Source organism: Anguilla anguilla, chromosome 3 (assembly GCF_013347855.1).
Source record: "Anguilla anguilla isolate fAngAng1 chromosome 3, fAngAng1.pri, whole genome shotgun sequence".
Classification (NCBI taxonomy): Eukaryota; Metazoa; Chordata; class Actinopteri; order Anguilliformes; family Anguillidae; genus Anguilla; species Anguilla anguilla.
The window spans coordinates 50,655,869-50,679,342 of NC_049203.1; the positions used below are offsets into that span (position 1 = coordinate 50,655,869).

General features: G+C 38.8%; 1 protein-coding gene across 5 annotated transcripts in view; it reads left to right on the forward strand.

The window, feature by feature from the left end:
* The window catches only part of cplx2 (complexin 2), a 50,847-nt gene that overhangs the window by 22,113 nt on the left and 5,260 nt on the right, over positions 1-23,474 (forward strand). For 2 of the 5 annotated variants that reach the window (XM_035409816.1, XM_035409812.1), the window contains exons 2-5: positions 1,827-1,993; positions 16,469-16,644; positions 19,446-19,671; positions 20,253-21,223. In XM_035409816.1, coding sequence (XP_035265707.1) covers positions 1,963-1,993; positions 16,469-16,644; positions 19,446-19,643 — 405 coding nt within the window. In that variant the 5' untranslated portion in view covers positions 1,827-1,962 and the 3' untranslated portion in view covers positions 19,644-19,671; positions 20,253-21,223. Of the gene's footprint in view, positions 1-1,826; positions 1,994-16,468; positions 16,645-19,445; positions 19,672-20,252; positions 21,224-23,474 lie in introns of those variants that run through there. The other 3 variants (XM_035409814.1, XM_035409813.1, XM_035409815.1) reach the window with 3 other exon arrangements.

Genomic DNA, 23,474 nt, shown 5'->3' on the forward strand with positions numbered 1-23,474 from the left:
GAAAAAACAACAACAATGTATTCTAATATAGATATTTTTTATTTAGCCACTGTGTTCCATGTTCAGACAAAAATACAGACTACGTGAATATGTGCTGTACTCCTCGATTGACTGTAATTACAAACATTTAGAGAGTGGAATGAAAGGAGTCGAATTCATCGAAGGAAATCGTTTAATGCATCTGTGGGGTGACTCGTCTTCATCTGATTAAAACAAACAAAAAAACAATGGCTTGTTGTTTTAAGCATGACACATTGATTTAAAATTAAGGTCTTTAATACAAATCTTGAAAGTGTACCCTACAACAGTGATGTGTATGCATGTTACCTCAGTTATCATGCAATCGATGCATATGACTTGTTAATGCAAGCATTCCCACCTATGGGTGTTTTTTTTTTGTTTTTTTTAGTTTTAGTGTTTTTTTTTGAGAAGGAGGATGGAAAAATCAATTAGATAAACAGTCAGCACTAATGTATACAGTGGCATCCAGATACATGTCCATGCTTGAAGATTATGTCTTGTCGGGAGCAGTCACTGTCCTGGAACTGTCTCACCTCCCCTAACCCCTGGATGATTTATAAAGCTGGTAAAATGGATGCATTTTATGGAAGCATTTCAATGGCTCAGACCTAAGACTACATTTGAAAAATCCATCAGATGTGGGGTGCTGTGTGTGAAGCAGATGTTGCAGATGCCTGAGCGATAGAGCAGATCCCCTGGTGGCCCTAAATCTGGCAATGGTGGCGTTGGTAATGGAATCATAAAAGCTCAAGTCTATACTCTCCACAAGCCACCAGCTGACATTACACAAGAAAGCAGACTTAAAGATGTAACATGCAGGGCATTTTTTTTGACTGGCATCGTTTCAGTTTAGTACGAGATCAATATTCAAAGTGGTGAACGATCGCTCCACCCTTCAATTTCCTGTAGGGGTCGTCTTATCATAAATTAAGAAAAAAATGAAAAAAATCTTTGGTGTTCTAAGTATTGGGTTGTTGACTTGTAAATCAGTATAATAGAATATGAATGTTTTATGAAAAGAAAAGAAAGAGAAATACATACACAGCGTTCCTGCATTATAGTGCCACTTAGAAACACGGATGATAAGCTGGGGTGGTGGGGTGTGGTAATGTGGTTGGGGAAAATCCCCTGCATGTGTAAACAATGATAGTGCAAAACCTAAGAGAATGAAACTTTATTACTTCATAACATTGTCATGATGTTTTTTTTTTTTAAGTTGCTTTCTGAAACAACAATTAGAAAAAACATAGAAATAGACCATTTGTGACAACTGCTTGCAAAAAAATATTTTCAAGCCGTAAACTGTAAAATGACAGCTAGCTACTGACCAAGGGAAAAGATATGTGGGATAAACTTGATGTCAGTGAGGGAACCGTGAATAGGAAGCAGTGGTCTGTGGACTTGCAGGTACTTTCTGACTACCCAGCTCAACTTAAACTGTTTTATTTCATTTAATAATGTGTTGAGAAATGCATTTAAATGTGTTCTATTGTAAAGTAGAATACGCAACTTGTAGAGAGACCCAGACTTCAGTTGTAGCCTCACTTTTTTAAATCAGTGACCCTACTAAAAGAATTTATGTATTTGATAATACAGACATTGAAAATATGATCTTAAATTAAAAGTACTTTAATCAGCAATTTATTCTTGCCGATGAACATGCATATGTAGTTTTAGCATTCGATGGAAGTCTTGTCAAAGAAAAAGTGTGTGGAAAGGCAAAGGTGCATGTGTGTGTGCGTGAGTGTGGTTGATTGTGCAGTACTATCGATTCTAAAATAATGAATATCCTTTTTCCTTTACAGGTGTAAAAAAGTTGTAAAGTGGAAAGGAAGCACACAAGAGACAGAGAAAGACAGGAAGATTTTTGTTTTGGAAAGAAGTGTGGCTGTGTGCATATTTCTCTTCAGTTTTTAGAAGACTTGGGAAACTGAAAGCACCATGGATTTTGTTATGAAGCAAGCTTTAGGTGGTAAGTGCCTTTGATCTATATTTGTGTCCCTGTTACCCATGATGCCATCATGGATATACTGCGTATATTTTTATATGTTTATGCTTTCTATTTTATGAAATTAGCCTTTATTGATAAAACAAGAATAGAGATGTTTAATCTGCCGTAAAGTGTAAATTTTAGTTATTAAAAGGTGGCTGCGTTAAAGATGTGTATTTGGGCATGTAAAAATACTAGTTCAGATGACAATAGGCATTCCGACACTGAACAAAATGAAACAAAGAAAATAAATACTGAGTTGTATTACACACAAATTGTTCACATTATGGTGATAGTTCTCATATGTAGGTTCATAAGAACATGGTTCATACAAAATCATTTATGTTTTTATTATATGAAATATTCTTGAAAGATAAGCAACACAATATCACTATTGATAGCTCTAGATATCTGGGCAGCTGACTGGTTAGCTAGTTCACTGAGTAACACATTCACTATGTTCATAGCCACCTAACAAATAGGTAAATGCTCAACAGGCCTCTCTACTAATGTTACTGGGAATAACAACATGAGTGAATTATGCTTTTCAGCTAGCTAGTTATAATTCTTTTTCTTGTCACAAATTGTCTGTAAGGCCTCAGGTGACTTTGGAGACTGTAAATGTCAAATGGAAAATCAGCTTCATTTGGGATTTTGTGACTTTGAATTTGATTCCACACGATACCAATCCATTCGTGGAGTGTAAAGTTTTATAAACAGGGAGTGGATGTACCCGTCTCTTTGGGGGCACTTTGTTTTGCGGTCCATGAGAAATCCTATTTCCAGAACCAGATTAATCAGTGGAATGGCTGGCAGTAATAAAACAAGATTTATACCCTTTCTATCAATTCGCCTGACTGCCTCAAAGGAAGCAAATGGCCTTCTCAAAGGAGACCTTGGTCATCTGATAACCTTTTTCATCTTGGCTTAGTGCTTATATTAATTTCATTGGGTCCAGGCACAGGGATGTACTTCTTTAGGATTTAGGACATATGGTCCTCTAGCAGTCTACAGTGGTTGACTGTATAGTTAATGTTTTTCAGTGAAAAAGCTTAGTGAAGAAAAGGTCTATTTAGTACAGTAATCATGAACCATTTTGTTATCCTAAATCCATTTTGTAAGCCCCTCGACACCACACACACACACACACACACACAATGTATGGCAACCACACAAGCTGTACATTAAATGTTGCTGCAATAAATAACAGACAAATTAACAATTATATACTGTTAACTAGGATGTAGCTATATTGTGTATATGTTGACATGTTATAATATTAACTTACACTATTTATATCATCACTGATCATCTGATTATTTTGTGGACCTTCACGGTGGGTCCTTTGATTTTATCTGGATGGCATCCTTTATCGTTTTAATAAACTAATCAATCGTGGAAATAGGTGGACATGCAGAAACATGTGGAAAGAATGGATTCTATCCTGATATTACTTTCAAATTCATAATCATGATTGTGAATCATGAGTCCAATATGTGTTCCAATTAATAGAAAAAGCTTACCTTAATAATAAAATACCCATAGTGGGGTATGCCAGCAAACGGTATCAGCTTTTTCCCCTCATTCTTTGCCATACGTCATTTATAATTATTTATTAGCTCAGAATAAAACATTTATCCAGTTTACTGTCTGTTGTGATTAAGGGTACAATGGCATTGCCTTTCTTTTTTCAGAGAAAGTGGACAGAACAGTGAGAAATTTTCTTGTTTACAAACTGGCTTTGTGTTAGCTTACATGAACAGGCATAAATGAGAAAATTCAAGCATTCAAACATTTTAATGCTCCCTGTGCATTATTCTACACCCACACCCGTTTAGTCCTTCTAACTGGGGCACAATACTGGAGAATCCTTTTCAAATTAGTGAACAAGAAAAAGGGATTTTAATGAATTACAGGAAATGAGGCCATGAATTCTCTCTGCCTACTCTGCCCCAACCCCTTTCCCCTTCTTCAAAGTCAAATCCACGTTGCCATGACAAATGTTTCACGACAACAATTTGTCATCAGAAACAAATGGAACGCCTGTCCCCCTGCACTATCATGGACTGCCCTTGACTTCTCAGTCGAGGAACCTGTTGACAGTTGCCTAAAGCAACCTGAGAATATCCCCTCCCTGTGTTACACAGGTGCTGTGCTCTCTGTTAAACAGCCTGGTGAGAATGATTGATACCATCGTTGTCATCATTTTCAGGATCTTTGAAAGTCCCTGGAGGCTCAACAGTTGATGTCACAAAGGGAGTGATGAAAACTTTTTAAAACAAATTAAAGTAATCACACATGATCAGCCATGGTATGGGCTATGTTGTGTGTGGAATGCAGCACAAAACCGTTGTGTTAAATTTGACCATTTTTATTTTTATTTATTTTTAATTTGAATTAAATTTTAGTTTGTTAGTTTTCATTAGGTAAATTTTCCACCAAATTTTGAATTAGGTAAGTCCTACAAAACTGTGAATCAATGTCCTGAAGTGGCTTAGAAAAGCACAGAGTGGACTGAGGTCGAAGAAAGGGAAAATGAGAGGTGGAGAGCTGCTGTGTGGTTTCCTCATTGAACGACGCTACAGGTCCTAACCATGCCAGAACTAGTCAGCCCAGCAACAACAGAGGCTGCAGTTCTAATTAAGTACTGATGCGGGTGATTGCTCACAGGAATCATCAACTCCCGGCATTGTTTTTGTGAAAGCTGAAAGCCTGCTGAAGCATTTCATTCATCACTTATCTATAATATGAGCTTAACGCAGAGAGAAGAGCACCCCGTGTAGGTTTTGTTCCAGCTGCTTAAAAAGATAACTTTACTTTTTTTAAAGATGAAAAATAAGGTCAATCATCTAGAAAGATAAAGGCAATATTTTTTTATAGTGCAACTGGCAACACAGCAACTCTTCATCATGTCCACTTCCCCATTCTGTGATGGAACTCATTTGTTCCTTTATCTCTGTTGCTAAGGGTCTTGGAGCAACATTACAGCATTCAACTTTTTCTATTCATTTTGTTACATTTTTGAGGAAGGAGGTTCTCACTATGTCACTACCAGAAATTGAAAATGTTTTTGTGTTTAAATATTGGAATTGATAAATTGAGGGATACATAAAGCTAGAACATTATGAAAGCTACCTCAGCTAGCATATTTCTATGAACAAATTGGTTGGATATAGTACTAAATTCCACCCAGACTTATTGAATGCACATTTCATTATATAACATGACCTCGTTCCTATTCAAGGCAGCGTCTACTATGAGTTATGTAAAGGATGAGCTGTGCGAGATGGAGTAAAAATGTCTCAAGTGATGGGCTTCAAAAGCAACTATTACATAAGCGGAGGTACTCCTGTACTTTGTTCAAACAGTTTTTGTCTGCATGGACAAATGGTGGGTGGACCACAATAAATTAACTGACATGGAAGCAAGTTTGCTATGGTGTATTCACTAAGGGGGAAACACTGTGAATCATAGGGTAATGGTAGCTATTTTCAAGACTGACCTCTCAAATCAGTCAAACGCCCCATGTCTTGAAAAAGTGCAATTTGATTTTTTAAAAATCCACCATCTATCATGTCATATTATAATAATGACCTTCTGACTTGCCAGTTTAAATAAATCCAGAGGTGATTTTTTTTACAATATGGTTTTGAATCATTCAAATCTGTGAGGTTATTTTATTTTATTTTATTTGACTAAATAGCATTTTCCTTTCAGACAAGTTGGCATTGTGATTGTGTTCTTTAGCTGGATTTGACTGAGAGAAGCTGTTTTCCTTCAGCCAGAATTCTGCCTGAGTGGCACTCTTCTGCAGTCCCATTAAAGGGATCTTGAAAAAGGAAGTGGGGGGAGGGGGTCCTACTCCACACGGGCTGTGGTGCTGGAGGCTGAGAGTGTGTCTCCAGATGGCCACAGGCTGGAAGAGCACACTCGGTCATGAGGAGAGGCAAAAGGCATGAATATTTAAAGGTGGGTGGAGGCATGGGAGAATCAGGTGGCCTACATTATTCAAGCTACTCAATGGAGGAGAGTTACCCAAACACTTAGGCAGCCTCCCTCGGGCATGTGCAGTCTGCACGCACAGAGACAAGGGCTTTTCTCTCTACTCTCTATGGAGACTCCACGAATGATGAAAGAATTGCGATGGAACAAGTGCTGCTAGAGATCGAAAGGACCTTGCTGATGAGTTCAGTTCATGGCCCGCAATTGTAACTTGCGACCAGAAATTTCAAACAAACCGGATTCTGTTGAGAACATGACTCACAAAAGTAAATGCAGATCATTATAATGTTTATTGTCCAAGATCTTTGTAATATGAATGATGGGATTTATTGTTTAGAAGTAATTTATCGGGGATACACCAAAATTTTGGTTACAGCCACCCCCCGACATACACACACACACATACACCCTAACCCATAATGTTTCAGTGCATAGAAGGGGTATTGTGCAGACAGATTTAATCTGTCATCAGATGCCACTTATAATAAATTCATTTATTAAACAAAAGGGCGAAATCTGTAGCAGGCAAGTCAATATTAAAACTAATGGAGATCTAAGGTGGAATGTGGGCAATTTTTCTGTTAAATGCAAATGGACCAAAATTACACGAGGCAAAGTCAATAGCTGCTTTCTGATTTTACCTTCAGCTTCATTCAGCATTTCTCATTTCATCATTCATTTTCCAACTAAGACAAAAAAGACATTAATTTTTAAAACTTGAAAGGACAGTGGCATCACACACAATAAAGTGCTACCTATTCATCAGTTGCCTTTCCTAAAGCTTCCTCTTAATTCCTAATTGGCAGCACAAAATCCCTTAACGCAAGTACTTATCTCTGTGCAGCCAGATGTTCTGTGAAGGACTATTGTTGAAGCAAATTTACACTGTCCTTTCTGGGACCCAATTTGTCAGAGTCTTTGAATAGGAAATGCTCCAGTATTTAACCTTTGCTGGGGCCTATTTGATCTTGGGTTAATTACATTTTGTATGGCTTGGGTCATGACAATGTGCTGCGGTCTCCCTTGTAAGGTAACCCTGCTTCTTCTTCAGCAGCACAATGGGGAAACTAACTCTGTGGGGAATCAGTGGTTCCCTAGAGAATGTTTCTTTTTGAAAGAGGAGCAGAGGTCTAAAGCCACAGGCTCTGGGAAGAGACCAAAGCGTTGCATGGTGTGAAGGACAGAGACGATTTGGATGAGCTGTTGGATTATTTTTCCATTTTTCCTTGTCCTCCCCAAACAGCTGTCAGGGCTTTGGAGCCACATGGTACCAAGCACTGTTGAGACCAAAGGGATTTTATAATTAAGCAGGGGGATCCTGCACATATTAATCTCTTTCATTACCGTGGTCACCCGCCTCTCCTTCGCCTCACCCACCCACCACCACCAGTGCTTAGATGTTTCATTGGAGCAGAAAACACCTTGACCAGTTCCAAAGGAGTTACATAGGATGAATACCACTTTATATCTCCCGCCGTGGGATTAGGAACATTTTCATTTAATTTTGTTCAGAACAAATATAACAAGTATAACAACGTTTCTGTTTCAGTATTCAGCTCACATATATTGATAGAATAACGGTTAGAACAAAATGTAATAACCAGTTAACATTCACACAATGGTGTCACAATGGTGCCTGAACAAGGAAATTCTTTTGATTTTATATGATTACATTACCCTTTTTTTTTGACCGCATACAATAAGCATTTACATTTCTATATAGCGTGACATGATACCACACTTGATAACCCTGCATCCTTTCCTTTCTGGAACAGTCTGGTACGCACAGAATAAATAACGTTTCACAATATTTATGTTCAAAAGCTATTCACCTATCATTTTTATATTATTTATATTTTGGCTCTTGAGAGGTTAGACAGCTTGACAGAGTAGTATCTAATGGCAGTGGCAACAGTGGCATAAATTCCCTATGTCTACTCTACTGAAGTGATGTGTAGTTGCTTAACAAGAACAATTGGACTACACACTTTTACCTTTGTGAAAATATGATAATATGGAGGCTGTTTTTGCTCTGTCAGTAGCTTTTATTTCATAGAAGGACACTCGGTAGGATATAGGTTTCAATGATCTCTTGTTTTTACAAAAATGATATTACAAAAATTGTATATGGAAAAATTATATGGGGAGAGATACTTCCTGGGTCCAACTTCTGGAATCACAGACACGCTTTGTCTCTAGTACACCAGAAAGGGGAGGGCCTTTGATTTGACTACAGACCAGTGAAGGCATAACATCCGGTTTCTAAAGATTCCCCCAAGTTTAAGTTTCCAGCTACAGTGCCTGAGGGTGTGAAATTTAACATATTTGGCTGTAGCCTTGAGGCCAATGAGGAAAAAAAGTAACTGGAACAAAAGATAATGTTATTAAGTGGATTACATTCTCAAAATAGTGTTTTCTATCTAGCATGCTTGAAAGAGATTCCTTGAACCATTTCTAACCCTTTCCAGCCCAAATAATTTTCTACAATGATTCCTTTGGTACACATGCTTAAAATGGTTTAAAAAACAAATCAGGAAAAAATCAACACGTTTTATTTTAACATTTAAAATATTTTATTACATTAAAAAACTGTGCTGTATTGTACATCAAAGGTCAATTTTCTTCTTTTTTTCCAGGAACAGTGACTTTTTTTATTCAGACTTATAAAGTGATAACAGCAATCATTTAACATTGTAAGAAATGATGTGCTTAAACTATTTGAAGAATACAATTTTCTTCAAAGATGAGAATCTTTTTATTTTAGTTTTTTATCACAACCAACTGTAAACTATGTGTATGCTCGATCGATCTGCTTTTATGTGCAGTTTGAGTATACACCCTCTATTTTTTAGTGCTTTGTGTGCTTATCCTTCTTTGTATTGAGTGTGGAACTCCATAAAGCTTTTCCTCTCATGGGTTATGTAAAGTACCAGATTGCATTTCTTTCAGGCCATTCGAGAGTAGTTCTTCATGCACAGCTTGCAGTGCTATATTATATTATATTATATTATATTATATTATATTATATTATATTATATTATATTATATTATATTATATTATATTATATTATATATAAAAAAAGAAAATGTGAAATTGCATCAAGAAAATTGCTTTACAGGGCTGCTTAACCGTGTTCCTGGATGGATCTACCATCCTGTGCGTTTTCACTCCAACCCTTACAAAGCATCGCTCATTCAATGCCAAATTAGGGTTGAAATGAAAATACAGCCTGGCTTTAGCTAATCTTTCCTGCATGACAATGAAAACATATTTGTATATACACTATTAGTAATAACCATTACCTTTAATGAATCCAAACACAAAATCTGCAATGTTATATATATATTTATTTATTTAACACTTTAGTATTTTGAGACAAGAAAGATGGAAATCAGAGTTCTTCTTCCCACATTACCATGGTATCTTGGAGACTTCCAACTGAAACAAACCCCCATCATTGGCTAAAGGTTTGACCCAGTAGTGTCTTTCAAGACTAGTAATGTTGTCAAGTGACTTCTTAAAACAGGACGTGTGGAAAATGCATATTGAAAATGATGATGCCAGATCTCAGCCTGATGGGCTGAAAAGAGCTAATTCCTGGTAGCTATTGTCATTGGTTAGGATTATGGTAGTTAAGAACACACAAAATTTATGCTACTGGGCTGAGGGCATGCTTAAACAAGCAAGCTAAATATTCAAAATTACTATCGTATTTGCTACTAAGCAAGGGTTTAAATAATGTCTGCAGTGGGACGTCAGAGGAATAAAGGGGAGGTATCATCTGAGGACACAGTGAGCCTGAGCCCTGACCTCCATGGGATGCTTTGGAACCTGCTGTTAGGGTAGGAGCTGTTAATGAGCTCAACACCTCCGAACAAGACTGAATCTGTCATCTCCAGGTCTTCCACTACTCATGCGCGGTCACAAATTAGGGCATGAATACCTGCAAACAACCATGTAGACTGGACCCCAAAGAGGTCCTGGGCCTTTGCTTCCTTTCCCCTTGGCAGTGAATGATTAGTATCTGGAGCTCCTTTGTGAACAGATGCTTGCAACAGAACCCTGGCTATCCATTAGTGCCCATTGCAGAAAACTCTTAGATACTCACAGATGATCATGTGTGAACATAAGTGTCTCTGAAAGGGTGTGGAAAAACTCTCTCTCGCTTGCTCTCTCTCTCAGTGGGGATGTGGGGTATCTACATCCATATCAGATGATTTGTGCAGGAAAAAGTGATGGGACAAATTAACATAACCTGAAAGTCATCATGTTTAGTAATTGGTTGCAATTCCATTGTATTCTAAGACTGCCAGAAGTCTGTGACCCATAGACATCATCAGACTATGGGTATGTTCCCTAGCGATGCTCTGCCAGGCCTGTCCTGCGGCCGTCTTTGGTTCCTGTTTCTTTCTGGGGGGTTTTACCTTTAGTCTTCTCTTCAACAAGAGAAATGCTTATTCAGTTGGATTCAGGGCAGGTGATGGACTCGGCCCATCAAGAACATTCCACTTCTTGGCCGGAAAAACTCCTAGTGGTTGCTTTATCAGTATGTTTGGGGTCATTGTCCTGCTGCAAGGTGAAGTGCCATCCAATTGTATTGGCTATATCTCTGATCAATTTAATCTTATTTTTCAATCTCATGATGGTCTGCTTTACAAGCATTGACTCTTATTTTGTTCTCATGTTGACAGACAACAGCAACAGACTCCAAATGCAAATTCCACTCCTATACTCAACTCTAGACCTTTTGTTAGCATTCTTGTGCATGTAATGAGACACACAGCAGGTATGTATAAAAATTTATGTAATTCCTACATTGATATGATGCAACTAGCCTCTAGTTAAAGCTGACAGTCTGCACTTTAACCTCATATGCATTATTTTATTTACAATACAATGTGCTGGAGTACCAAGCCAAAACAAGACTTGTGTTACTGTCCCAATACCTTTGCATTTAGCTGTATGATTACATCATTCAGGGCCAATTCCTTTTTAATTTAGAATGTTTGGCAAGTTTAAGTGACAGTGTCCTCATATCCTGGCATTGACTTGTGCCAATTTATTTCACAAAGGACAGAGACAATGCAGTCATTTTTTAGCTGTTTTACCTTTCTGCTAGGCAGTGACAAATCCATTCGGTTTCTATCTTCATTTGATGCAGCCAGCATTGGTAGTTGTAGGAGACTTGGCCAGCAGCCAGGCACTGACTGTGTCCATAAAAACAGATCAATACTGAGATAGTTTTCTCTTTACTGCCATATACATAATTCATATTCACTCAGGCAGTCCTGTATTTATCATCGATTGAGGTCTAGTAAAAACAATGCGGTCAATATGGCGGAGAAAATTGGGATATTCAACTAAGAGCTGCCACGTGGCACGGAATTTCTAGTTTCTTCTTTCAACACTGCTTTCTTTACTGTTAATTTGGTTCCCAACATGGGGCTGTACATATCCAATTCCCACCCTAATTTGGAACATCCAGTTGCCTGCAACCACGTCCACTTTCATGCACAAATCTCGCTGCAGTCTGTGCAAACACTTCTCTCACATTATGTTATGCATTTAGATCTACTGTATGTATAACCCATCTGTACCATTACAATGTGCCATACGCAGTATGATCTTGCTTTTGGTTGTGTAAATCCTGAGTTTGCTATTTTTCATTTCTATGTGCATTTACTGAAAAGGGTGATGTAACATTAGATGATATTGATTTGTATTCTTCACACGGAGGGAGTCTATTGTGGGATGAGCTATCAGTCAGATCACCATTATTAAATGTGGATGCATCAGAATATGCATGGGGAATATGTGTGAGTGTGTATGTGCGTGTGTGTGTTTGTGTGGTTTGAGCAAAAGAATGGTCATTACTTAGGAATTTCCTATGCACCTTTGACATGCATGCATCTAAAGACCTGAGGTTGTGAACTAAACCATTAATATTGCAGTGAAAAAAGTTTTTCTATCACATTGCTAGTTATTTCATCAGTAAAGAGTACAAATGAACCTTCCTTTTCACTGAAGTCTGCTTTAGTCATTCATTAGTTGCATTGATTGTATCTGTGATATTGTTGGTAGCACTTTTACATGCATGTAGAATATATTTTGTCTGTTGACATGTTCACACACAGTATGTGAAGGACCTTTAATAATAAAGGGATTAGTGGTTCTACAAAAGAGGCTGAGGGAGAGAAACAGCAGAGTCTGTGAAAACTGCAGTTTTTAAATCGCCTTGTTTTCCACTTAGTAACGAAAATTTTCATTTCCTTTGTGATTGGCCGGAGTTTGGCCACACAGGCCGTGAGAGATTTGGCTACACACTCTCAAGGTTGCTGACAGGTCACGTCGGGCTGTGCTGGCCAGAGCTGGTGGTGGGTGAAGGGTTGCTGCTGCCCATTGCCAGCAAAGCAGATGGCAGCTGGTGGAGAGAAGCGTGCTCCGTTCCGGTGACTGTGGTTCTCTCCAGCTGGCCTGGCCCTATCCCCATGCTTTCTACGTCAGCCTTCCGGCCAGCCCCTGCAGGTCTCAGGATACCGCATCAACAGATAATGGCCAAAATGCATTTGCGTGCTGTGGGTGTTCCCCCTCTTGAAAAATTCTAATGTATGCGAGGAGCATATGATTTCACAATGAGCCTCAGCTCACACATTCCCGCAGCATTTCACGACTGGACGAGAGGCCTACGGAAGATTTAAATGATCCCAGCTGGGGTCCCAGCTCCTACATTATTTTGCTCCCTTAATAACCTTTGTTGCGGGACCCATCCCATAATTTCAGACAGATCTCCTATTGGAGGGAAGGATTCCTCTCTATCCAAATATAATCAACACCAGTCAGAGTTGACCCCGCCTCTCCCTTGGCCTGAGTGCAAAGTTTGAGCCAGATAAGTGCTGATATCAGTTTACTCCCATTACAGCACGAACCGATCCAGCGCTTGGGGTTGGAAATGGTGCTGACACGAGGCTGTGCAAACAGCGAAACTCCCAACGCTTTGATGTAACTCTCAAGATCCGCTGCCTTTGACACACATGCTTGGAGAGGCTTCTGCGAGTCATTGTCATTCTGCCTGTCTTCCAGCCACTCCTCAGCCCCCCCCTCCCCCACCCCCTTTTCTGCAGTGCTGCTTATCAGCACTGAGGGTTTCAAAGGCGAGTCTCATCAAAGCATTTACTTTGCTTTCATTGCCCCCAGAGAAATTTGGAGTCTTAAGAGGTTGGTTGCTTTCTCCTTGGATTTTAATAAAGTTTAGTGGGCTGTGAAGCGTTCTTGACATGTCAGGCTCGATTTGCTGGCCTTTTTTCAGTAAATGGGACAGACTGTCATTTGTCAGAGGACAAATATGTCAGAACAACTTTTCTGCAAAGTTTAACCATGCTAACAAACATAATAATAATAATAATACCACACATTTGACACAGACAGACCACAGGTACGTGACTGATTAGAGGACTTGCTGTTGCACAATGAGGCAGGGAATATGCTGCCAACTGAAGCCATCTGCCCTGTCTTGGCAAGTCTGTGGACAATTATGTATCGCTCCATAGGAATCCTAGCTACGGTCAGCACTCGCATAGCCAGGGTTCAGTTCAGATACAGCATGTGAGGTGCACGATTGATTTGAGGACTACTGCTTTAGCTGGATACACCAATCCAGAGTCCCTTCATTTTTCCACTCCTCAAAGAATACCTTTCATTGACAGTATGGGTGTATCAGGCAGTGCTGCGTGAAAAGGTAAAATTGTGGCATGCCCAGTTAAACACATATGCTGAATTTTATTACTGCTAAGAGGGAGGCTGAAGCACGTGCTCAGGCACATTAGGCGCATTAACTCATGGGCAGAACATGGAAATTAGCTGCCTACATCTCCGATTTACTTAGATGTTCTCAAGACCAAATGAGTATTCATCAGGATTGTTCATTGACATTCATTGTCATGGGTGTCATGGAATTATCAGACCAAGAATGCACAAAGATTTAGGTTATAATTATAAGCAGTTATGATCTCAATACACCATTGTGACACACTGGAATGAGAAAAGGAGAGGGAGGAAGGAAGAGAGCGAGAAAGAGAGGAGAGATAAAAGTGATAAAAATGTGTGTGTGTGTGTGTGTTAAAGCATTCACTGTAGGAGACCTGAATATTTTAGATAGCATGTTTCTCACTATAGTTTGTGGCACCAATTTCAATATTGAGCCCTGAATGAAGGTCATATTCAAACTGTGTGAATCATTTCTTTTAACTTGTATTTGTACATCACTATATTTATTATCACATAAGAGTTAGAACAGAGTACACTCAGGAATTACACAGTGGAATTGCAGGCTTTTTTGAACAGATGTGTGGGGGGGCATTGCTGTACCTTTCCTTTAGTGCCGCCATAAGTTTGATAAATAAGTTTGAACATGCATCAACATTTTTTAGAAATTAATTACATATGTTACACTGTAGTCATACAGTTTACATACATGAATGGAAAATTAATGTCAGTGAAAATGGTATTCATATTTTATTCAAAGAGCTATTTGGCTGTTGTTTCATTGTTTGAAATTGTCTGGTTTTCTGGTTTTTGCACACACAGCCTTTGTAGGCCACAGTGCTGGCCCAGGGTCACATTTGGATTCCCTAACCCTGCTTAAGACCAGGGATGTTCTTTGTAAAAGAAAAGATTGCCATTTCAGTGCAAAAGAACATCACTATATATACTGCCCTCTTTTGGTTGTAAATAGAACTGTGCTGCTGCAAGAGCAGAGAGATTCTGAGCATGCCACAAAATTCTGCGTTGTCGCATGTTTTCAATTTTGCAAGGTATTTACTAAGACTGGTTATGTAAATGAGCGTAGCTGCAGCGAGTTCATTTAAATGCACTGCCAGTATTTAATATGTGTCTTGCAAATGGCAGAAAAGCAACACTGTACCACTCCATCTCTGGTGAAGCAGGGTTTTGGACAGGTGTCAGGATCTATGGATGCAATGGATAGGCAGTGTCACCTTGAAATGTTAAATGTCACATTAGTAAAAAATGTGATGTTTAACATAACTGTTACAGTTATTCCACACCTCTGATATAATCATACCAACCTTGGTTTTAACTAATTGTGACTCTATTAAGTTATGAGTGTAATTGAAATGGCTAATGGCGAGACTACTGACATGTCAAAGCTATTGTCGTAAAATTGCATAGTGATAAATATTTTCTGAATAAATGAGGAAAATCCAAAAACTGTTACATCCATGGCGACTCTCCCGTACTCTAACATGCTAACAATGTCTCCTCTTATGAAAGGCCATGTTGAACTGGTGCTTAAAAGGAATTACAGTGTAACACCAGCTTTTCGCAGACATTTAAAAAAAGACGCAATTACCTTCACCGCAATGGCCACCAGAAATGATAAATCAGCTGTAGCTGGTCATATGCATAAATTTCCATTCTCTCCTCCCAAAATTTAACCCAAACGCGCAAATTTTAGGGAAGCCACATTTCTGTCATTTTACTCACTGTATTCCTGAAAAAGGTTTGCCTACATTTCAATCACATCAGTCATGTGGCATGATACCAGGAATGCTTACCCGTGTCCGCGCATTTGTGGTTTGAGATGTGGAGATAATTACCATGGCAAATGCACCATGAAATACCACATTTCTCCATTAACACTAAAAAGCATCTACCACTGAATTATCTAGGAGGCTGATGAAAAGGCCATTGCACCAGCATATCTCAAAGGTGAAGATATGAAGAACTGAGAGTAGGAGCTCAAATTGAATGAATCTTGCTAAGACGCCATAATAATGACAAAGAAAGTATGCCCTTTTATGTCTGTGCCCACAGAGTAATGTTTTATGGTCAAGTGGATGGAGAGAATTAGTTATTAGCAGTCTGTCACCTGTAACCATGAGGAAAGATCTGTTTAAGTCAAATGTCTGGGTTGCTAGACTGCAAATTAACTAGTAATCATTGCAGCAGGGTGGTGTGTCTGACTTAGAAATGAAGGTCTTAATAGATCCTAATAACTGGCTATCCATTTAGTCTTAACTGACCCCAGTCATTTTTTGTTTTATTGCTATGTTCCTCATATCATAATTATGACTGCAAATATCTCAAAGTATGTGTGCTAAATAAAACATGCTTTTTTCAAACATGTTTGCGTGCTTGGTTTGCAGTATTTTGTTCAGATGTTCTCAAGGGCAGGGTTGGGTTTGGGGGCTGGTTGTGCTTGTATAATGTTAGAAATGTGAAGCATTTGCACTACTTGTAGTGTATGGGGCTCAGAAACCTACTTCAATGGTTCCATCAGTGATTTCCCTCATCAATGGAGGAAAGGAGGTACACTCAGACTTTGCTTTCTCTCTGGGATTTGTCCTTATCCCAAATTCTGTTTAAGTAGCATACGCTTTTAGCTCTGGGGAATTGGTGAAGAAACATAACGTGCTATGTGACTTTGTGTCTCCCAGGGGCCACCAAAGACATGGGGAAGATGCTGGGGGGAGAGGAGGAGAAAGACCCGGATGCACAGAAGAAGGAGGAGGAGAGACAGGAGGCCCTGAGGCAGCAGGAAGAGGAGAGGAAAGCCAAGCATGCCCGAATGGAGGCGGAGAGGGAGAAAGTACGGCAGACCATCCGTGACAAGGTCAGTGTCTGTGTGAGAGGTGGAGCCGCAAAGAACTGCAGGGAGACAGAGATGAACTCTGCAGTATGCCACATGCATGGCCGATAATCCCAGGAATACATCTGACTTAGGCCCTGCTGCAGCTCAGTCATGGGCTGGTGAAAGCAACCCCTGGCGTGTTGCTGACTTTCTTGCAAAAAACAGGAAGTAATTTTATATACATGAGCAGTGGTTTTCAATGTGAATAATTCATGCAAGCTAAAATAACAAACAGGAATCAAACTCATCAATTATCAAAGCAAGGGTCTGTCGTCCTGACTCATCATATAGAAACACATCACAGTGAACCCCCAGAGTCATTCTGAGGAGTTCCAGTCAATAACGGAGCATTCACATAAGCAAGGAGTTTGTTCTGTCAATTTTTATCCTTCCTACAACCTCCTTGCAACTGCAGGAACATTTTAAACTCTGGCTGAGCGGGGATGAGCGGGGCAGTGCTTTTATAGTGCCCTTGTGCTAAATAAAATCAACTCCACTGAAAGTAAAGTGGTCATCAATATTTTACACCCATGTCAAGCCAAATTAGCATCAAACTGGCATGTGACCTGCATACAAGTTGCCTTAATTTAAGCACTCACTTTAAACACCCTGATGAAAGCCTCTGGACATCAGACATTAAAAGAATTCAGCATGGGGTGGACAGCACGCCAAAGGTTAGTTTGTCGGGTTGCATAGGATATCAAAGTTATTTAACAAATTGAAGTCCTGCTGTGATGGTGTCAGTCTTGAGGCTGTCTTGCAAAGAGTTTCCGCAAGGGAAAGATGTCACAGGTCTTTTTGATGAATGGGAGAGGGATGCTGGTAGACACTCTGGTGTGACTAACAGGGATCTGAACATGAAGAACAAGCCCAGCGGTGGCCATGTGTCTGCTGCCCAGCCTGCCCTGTGCTGCCCTGTGCTGCCCCTCCTGCTCTGCTGGCCCTCTCTGCTCTCTGCTCTGCATCTCTGTGACAGGGGCTGTCTGGGCTTTGGTGCCAGAGTGGCTGCCTGCTCTTTATCATTAAAACAGAGTCCAGTAAAAAAATAAATCACTGTCACTGCTACTGTGCTCTGTCTCTCTCTCTATGCCTCTCTATGTCTCTCTGTCTCTCTGTCTGTGGCAGTAATCTACATATTGTGCTGCCAAATTTGTACAGCACCTTTCCTTTCCAAGGAGGATTTGTATTAATTGGGTCTCAGGTAGGGTTGGGAAATTTGGGTGTATTGTTTTACTTTTTTTTTTTTTTTTTTAAGTGTTCTCTAATGTTATTAATATTTATCACTGGGTGAGGAAGTACAGCTATGTCTCTATTTCATGGTGGTTACAGTGGGAGCACAGCCTCTCTTCTCGGGGCAGCTAAGTCTATAGCCTGTGGCCAGGCTGTGCATGCTGAGCCTGTATTTTTCAAATTTTTAGGAACACAGGTAACAAAATCACTCAAGACATTCCTGAAAAGACAGATTATTTGTCTGCAGATGAACAATAGGATTATTTTTTGCCTTGAATATTTTGGACTGCATGCAGTAACCATAATAAATATATATTTGCATTTCCATAACACTGAACACTTAACATAGGAACACATAACAGGAAAATAAAAAATGTTTTTTTATTATTATTATTGTGTAGCCACATTTATTGCACTGCCTCTCTACAGGAAATTATTATGGTTGAGATAGCAGTGAAGTAATAACTAAATAATATTGCTTATTTATCAATATTATCTACCTCTGATAAAGGACAAATGAGTGATGCCATAGCCTGTCTAGCATTGTCCTTCTCAGTAACAAGGAGAATCTAGAAAATCTAGAAACCCTCAGGAAATTATTTGTAGATATAGAGCTGATATAAATACCTATTCATACACATATCTTATAACTATATATGTAGCCTGACAACCTGAGTATTGGAAGTCCACCCCTGGGACCTGGACTTCAGTTTTCACAAGTAATGAAAAACCTCATGATTTACTGCACTGGAAAAAAAAAGTTCCAATATACAAAGTATGTGTGCAATAAAATATCTTAGGCCTGATTAAAATTTCTTGATGAATATATTAATGCTATTCAAATGATTTATGTGGAAGTCAGGGGCTGTAAATATAAAATTCTATTTCACTATGCAAGGAAATAGAAAAATATGTTGTTTGCAAGACCAAATACTGTGAAATGGTGCAAACAACCGAGGGACCTCAAGCTTAGAAATTTCAGTGTAATGGTCTTCACTCAAGTCAGACAACAGCACAATTAGAAAGGTTGCTTACTTTGTATTACACGTGAGTTGACAACCGAGGCCATACCCTAAAAAGGATGAGTCTTTCTTGTTTCAGCTTGAGGTGGGTTTTTGTTTGTTTTGCTTGTTTAGCCGCACAACAAATGCAGTCCCAGGCTTAATCAGTTTGCTGCTGCGGAGGTCACTGAACTGAAGTCTAATGGCCAGGCATGCTTCACTGGTCAGACACAATGTTGTGTGCCTCGGCAAGTAAATAAATCAATAGCCTCTGTGTGCACATGTGCGTGAAAGTGTGTGTGTGAGAGAGAGAGTGAGAGCGAGAGAGACAGAGACAGAGAGATGGAGACACGGGGATGTCCATGAAATCGAGCACGTTCAGAAAATCACCATAATTATAATCTTCTCAACTGTTTTCTGAGATTTATGGGAGTTCCATTAGTGATGCCAGAGGTGCACCTGCTCCTCCTCTGGTTCTGACCCCATCTGTGACCCCAAGAGTGTGTACAGACCCACACTGACCCCCCTCCCCCGTGTGCCTCCTTAATCTAGTACGGACTGAAAAAGAAAGAAGAGAAAGAGGCAGAGGAAAAGGCCGCCATGGAGCAGGCCTGCGAGGGGTCCCTGACACGCCCTAAAAAAGCCATCCCGGCTGGGTGCGGGGATGACGACGAGGAGGACGAGGAGAGCATTTTGGACACCGTTCTCAAATTCCTACCTGGTCCTCTGCAGGACATGTTCAAGAAGTGATGGACCTGCGGTGCAGGCAAGGAGTCAGGTGGGGAGGCCCAGACCAGGGGGGAGGGGGGCGGGGGGGTGGCTCCTGCCAACACAGTCTATCCGTGGCCTCAACAGGCTTTCGATGTTATTTTACACTGCCAGAAAAAAAGACACAATCAAACTCACATGACATTTGGTCACAACTGCAAGTCAAGAAAATAGTCATTGTCTTTTGTTTTGCTTTCGTTTGTTTGGTTTTTTGTTTTTTTATTTATTCATTTTTTGCGTATTTCTTTTCAACACTCAATCAGTCCACAAGACAAAGAATATGCCCATCTCCAGATCTAGCTGAGCTGGGAACTATATCGATTTGTCATTATGTTAGTGCACTGCAGGGGTGTGCAAAACCGAGAGACAGCAGGCATGTGGGGCACGTGCCGTACTGTTAGTCTGGGCAGTAAACGATCTGAAGGCACCTGACAGATTAGCGTAATCAAATATGTATTTGTATTTCCGTACAGAACTCTCGATTTTATCAGATACTGCATTTCGATGTGGAGGTGCTGTACAATTCAGTCTTAGTCTGAAAACTTCAGCTTAGATTTATCTGATCTTTCATGCATTTCTCCCCTCATACAGAGAATTTTTTGCAGGTATAGCAGAAAGGCTACAGTTCAAGATTACAGTTCCACTCAATTCAGCAGTGAGGAGTTTTAGTTGCATTGGAGAGAACTGCCAAATGATTCCAAAGGCTTGCTGGCAGAACACAGTGCTGTTTCATTTGGAAATACAAAGAGCCACCTGTCCTCTGTAAGAGTTTTGTTTTGAAGTTGATGGACTTACTGATCTGCTGTCCCTACGGGTGCTTGATGATGCTTAGTTTCCCGTAGATTTTGTGCCTCTTTTAGCTCCTCCACGTTGAGGCTATCGTCCGTGGTGAAATGGCAATTAAAGGACACACTGTCCCTCCAGTTCCATTCTAACGAACCTCAGTGTTTTGAAAATTGTTTGTTTGCCGGCTGTGTTGTTTTGCCTTCAGCTTGATGTGTTATATTTATGATTGCTCTTTTTAAAATTATTTCTGTTGCTTTTCGAAAACCAAACTGTTTAGGTATCATCGATCGGCTTTCAAATTCTCCTATTTTTATCTGACTAGGACAGGCAATTATATATAGGCTTAGTAGTAAAATATATTAAAAAAGAAAAAAATCTAATAACATGACTGAAAACAGTTAATTGTTTATTACAAACCAGGTTAACGAACAAAATTATTGAGAGGGAACGTTTTTAAAGGAATGATTTGTTTCTAGCAGTACATGTTAAACAACAACATGTTAAATGACAGTTTTCACCTTTGAATTAAAGTGTACTGCCAGAAATGAATATCGCATATATGTTAAAACGGATGGCTTTTCAATTGAAATTTAATAATTTTGCTATCTGTCACTGGTGTCGATACAATGTCATTTCCTGTATACTGTATAAACGATCTTCTCCTACAAGTGGTTAGCACAGTCCAAAAGACAATCAAACCCAACCACTGCTCAAACGTGGAAGTAGCCGGTATATGATGTCATTTCCCATTGCCATGTTACGTACATAGGCATACCATAATAAATATGTTGCAGTTTTTATCAGTCAACAATGCAGAGAGGTCTGGATTAAGATGTTTAGATTCCTGCATAAACAGTAGCACACTGCCTATAAAATGATTGCTGAGATTACAATTTGAGTGCTCTTGTCCCAAGAAACTTAATGCATTTTAATGTTAATGTTTTATTTTAAGTAGTTACGTAATTACACATTTATATGTGCCTGTTTTAGCTCATGCAAAATGAGAAAGTAATACGCCATGAAATCTGATGACTGCCAAACTGTAGATAGGCTTTATGTACAGTAATGACTGTTTACAATGTTTCCTCTTCATTCATCTTATTTTACACATGGACCTCTCCAATCCAGTTAAATAAAAAGAAATCAAAATTAAGTGAGGTGACTCACTTAATTTTGTGAAGTTTTAATAGGAATCAATTTATTGAAAATAAGTTACAGTCTGGTTAGATGAATGCAAACTGCCACAAGACTAGATCTTTCATAAGTTTACCACTGGAACATCCCATTCCAAACCTTTTAAGTGAATAGTTGCCTGCTGCCATATACCTTTAAAGAGGGGGAATCCACTTTTTTAATTAATCTGTCTAATTGTTTCACCACTGTTTCTGTCCCATCATATAAATATGAAATACATTGCTATATGCATTTTGCATATTCATTCAATATTCACATTCCACAGAATCCTCCACCTCTGGGTAGATTTTTTTTTTTTTTACTTCAGTGTAATTCAGTGTAATTAAATTGTTATTTTGATTTAGATATTAACTCAATTAACTTGATTTAGATATTAACTCAACTCATTCCAACCGATGAGTTTGCATATGGTGCAATAAAATTATGCATCCATTATATATTTTCACAAATATCTCTTAGTAAATTCATGTTCATAGTTAAGAGGCAGTCAATATGACTTAATATTTTCTGTTGATTAAATTATTGACCCAGAACTTCTTGTATTAAAGTTGTTCATCAGTTCAGAAACTTGACTTTTAAATGTGATAAATTAAAATATTTTAAAAATATTTTCAATAGTGGAATGACAGACAGTGATGTTGTGGAGGCCTTTATATTTGCATTTATTAACACCAAGACCAAAGAAGAGGGTAAAAAATAACCTTGAATTCCTGTGTTGCTCACATCACTGCAAACAAGGTAAATAATTTGGGCTTCATTTTGTTCAGTTATGCAGAAACAGACTTACACATGTGTTTAGGTAACAAATATATATCTCAGGTTCCAGATAGCATTGAAAGCATGAAACCTATCATTAAAAAAGGACTTGGGACTAATGGAACATATCTCACTTTGCTATACTAGCATTTCACTTCTCAGTACATGTACTTCAGTGCTTTAAACATTCCAAGACTAAACTCTTCGTCATTAAAATCTTGAATGCAAAACATGCAAACCACTACACGGATAAAACCAGTTCTAGAAACTTCTTTTTGTATAGTTTTGGGGCTTAGGCTGCCTGTTGCCCAGTGAAACTTTACTGAGGATATAAGTGACGGTTATTTTTGACGGAACAGCAAAACGAACCTAAACATGGACTATTGGCAGTACATAGGACAATAATGGTCCAATATCTGCCCTAAAACATTTTTTTGCCCATCCACATATATATACAATGAAAGACATCATTAAAATCACTATACCTTACACTGTACAATTAAGTAGTTGTGAGAGACGAAACAGTTTACATTTAGTGCTATTAGTATTGATGCATGTAGAAAAAGCTGGAAAACATGCAGGGTCCAAGACATTTCCCTGATTGACTGTATGCCTTGAAAACTGTAGTTATCATGTGAGAAATGTATTATAGTACCTGACAGATATGATTTTTATTTCAGAAATAATGTAAACAAAGATATAGAATTTGTAAAAACAAAAAAAGATTTCTGTTTAAATTTAGATCCTAAACTAATAAAGCATGATGCTAGGGGAAACTATGTAGGTGAAGCTGTTGTAGTTGTCTATTCAGCACCTAGCTAAAGCCAGTATTTAAATTAAATTTGTTTTATCACCACAACATAAAATTAAATCAAAACATATTAACATGGAGTTCTTCTGCAACAGTAGAAGCCAATTATTTAAAATTCTTTAAACTTATTTTGAAATTATCTCCAAGGGCCACCAGCTGTGACATGAGCAGTGTGTCTGAGATATGTTGTGAAAAAAATTGTCTGAAAGTTTCCATCAATGGGTGAATTTGGTATTTGAAATCTGTTTTTTTTTTCATTTCTTTTT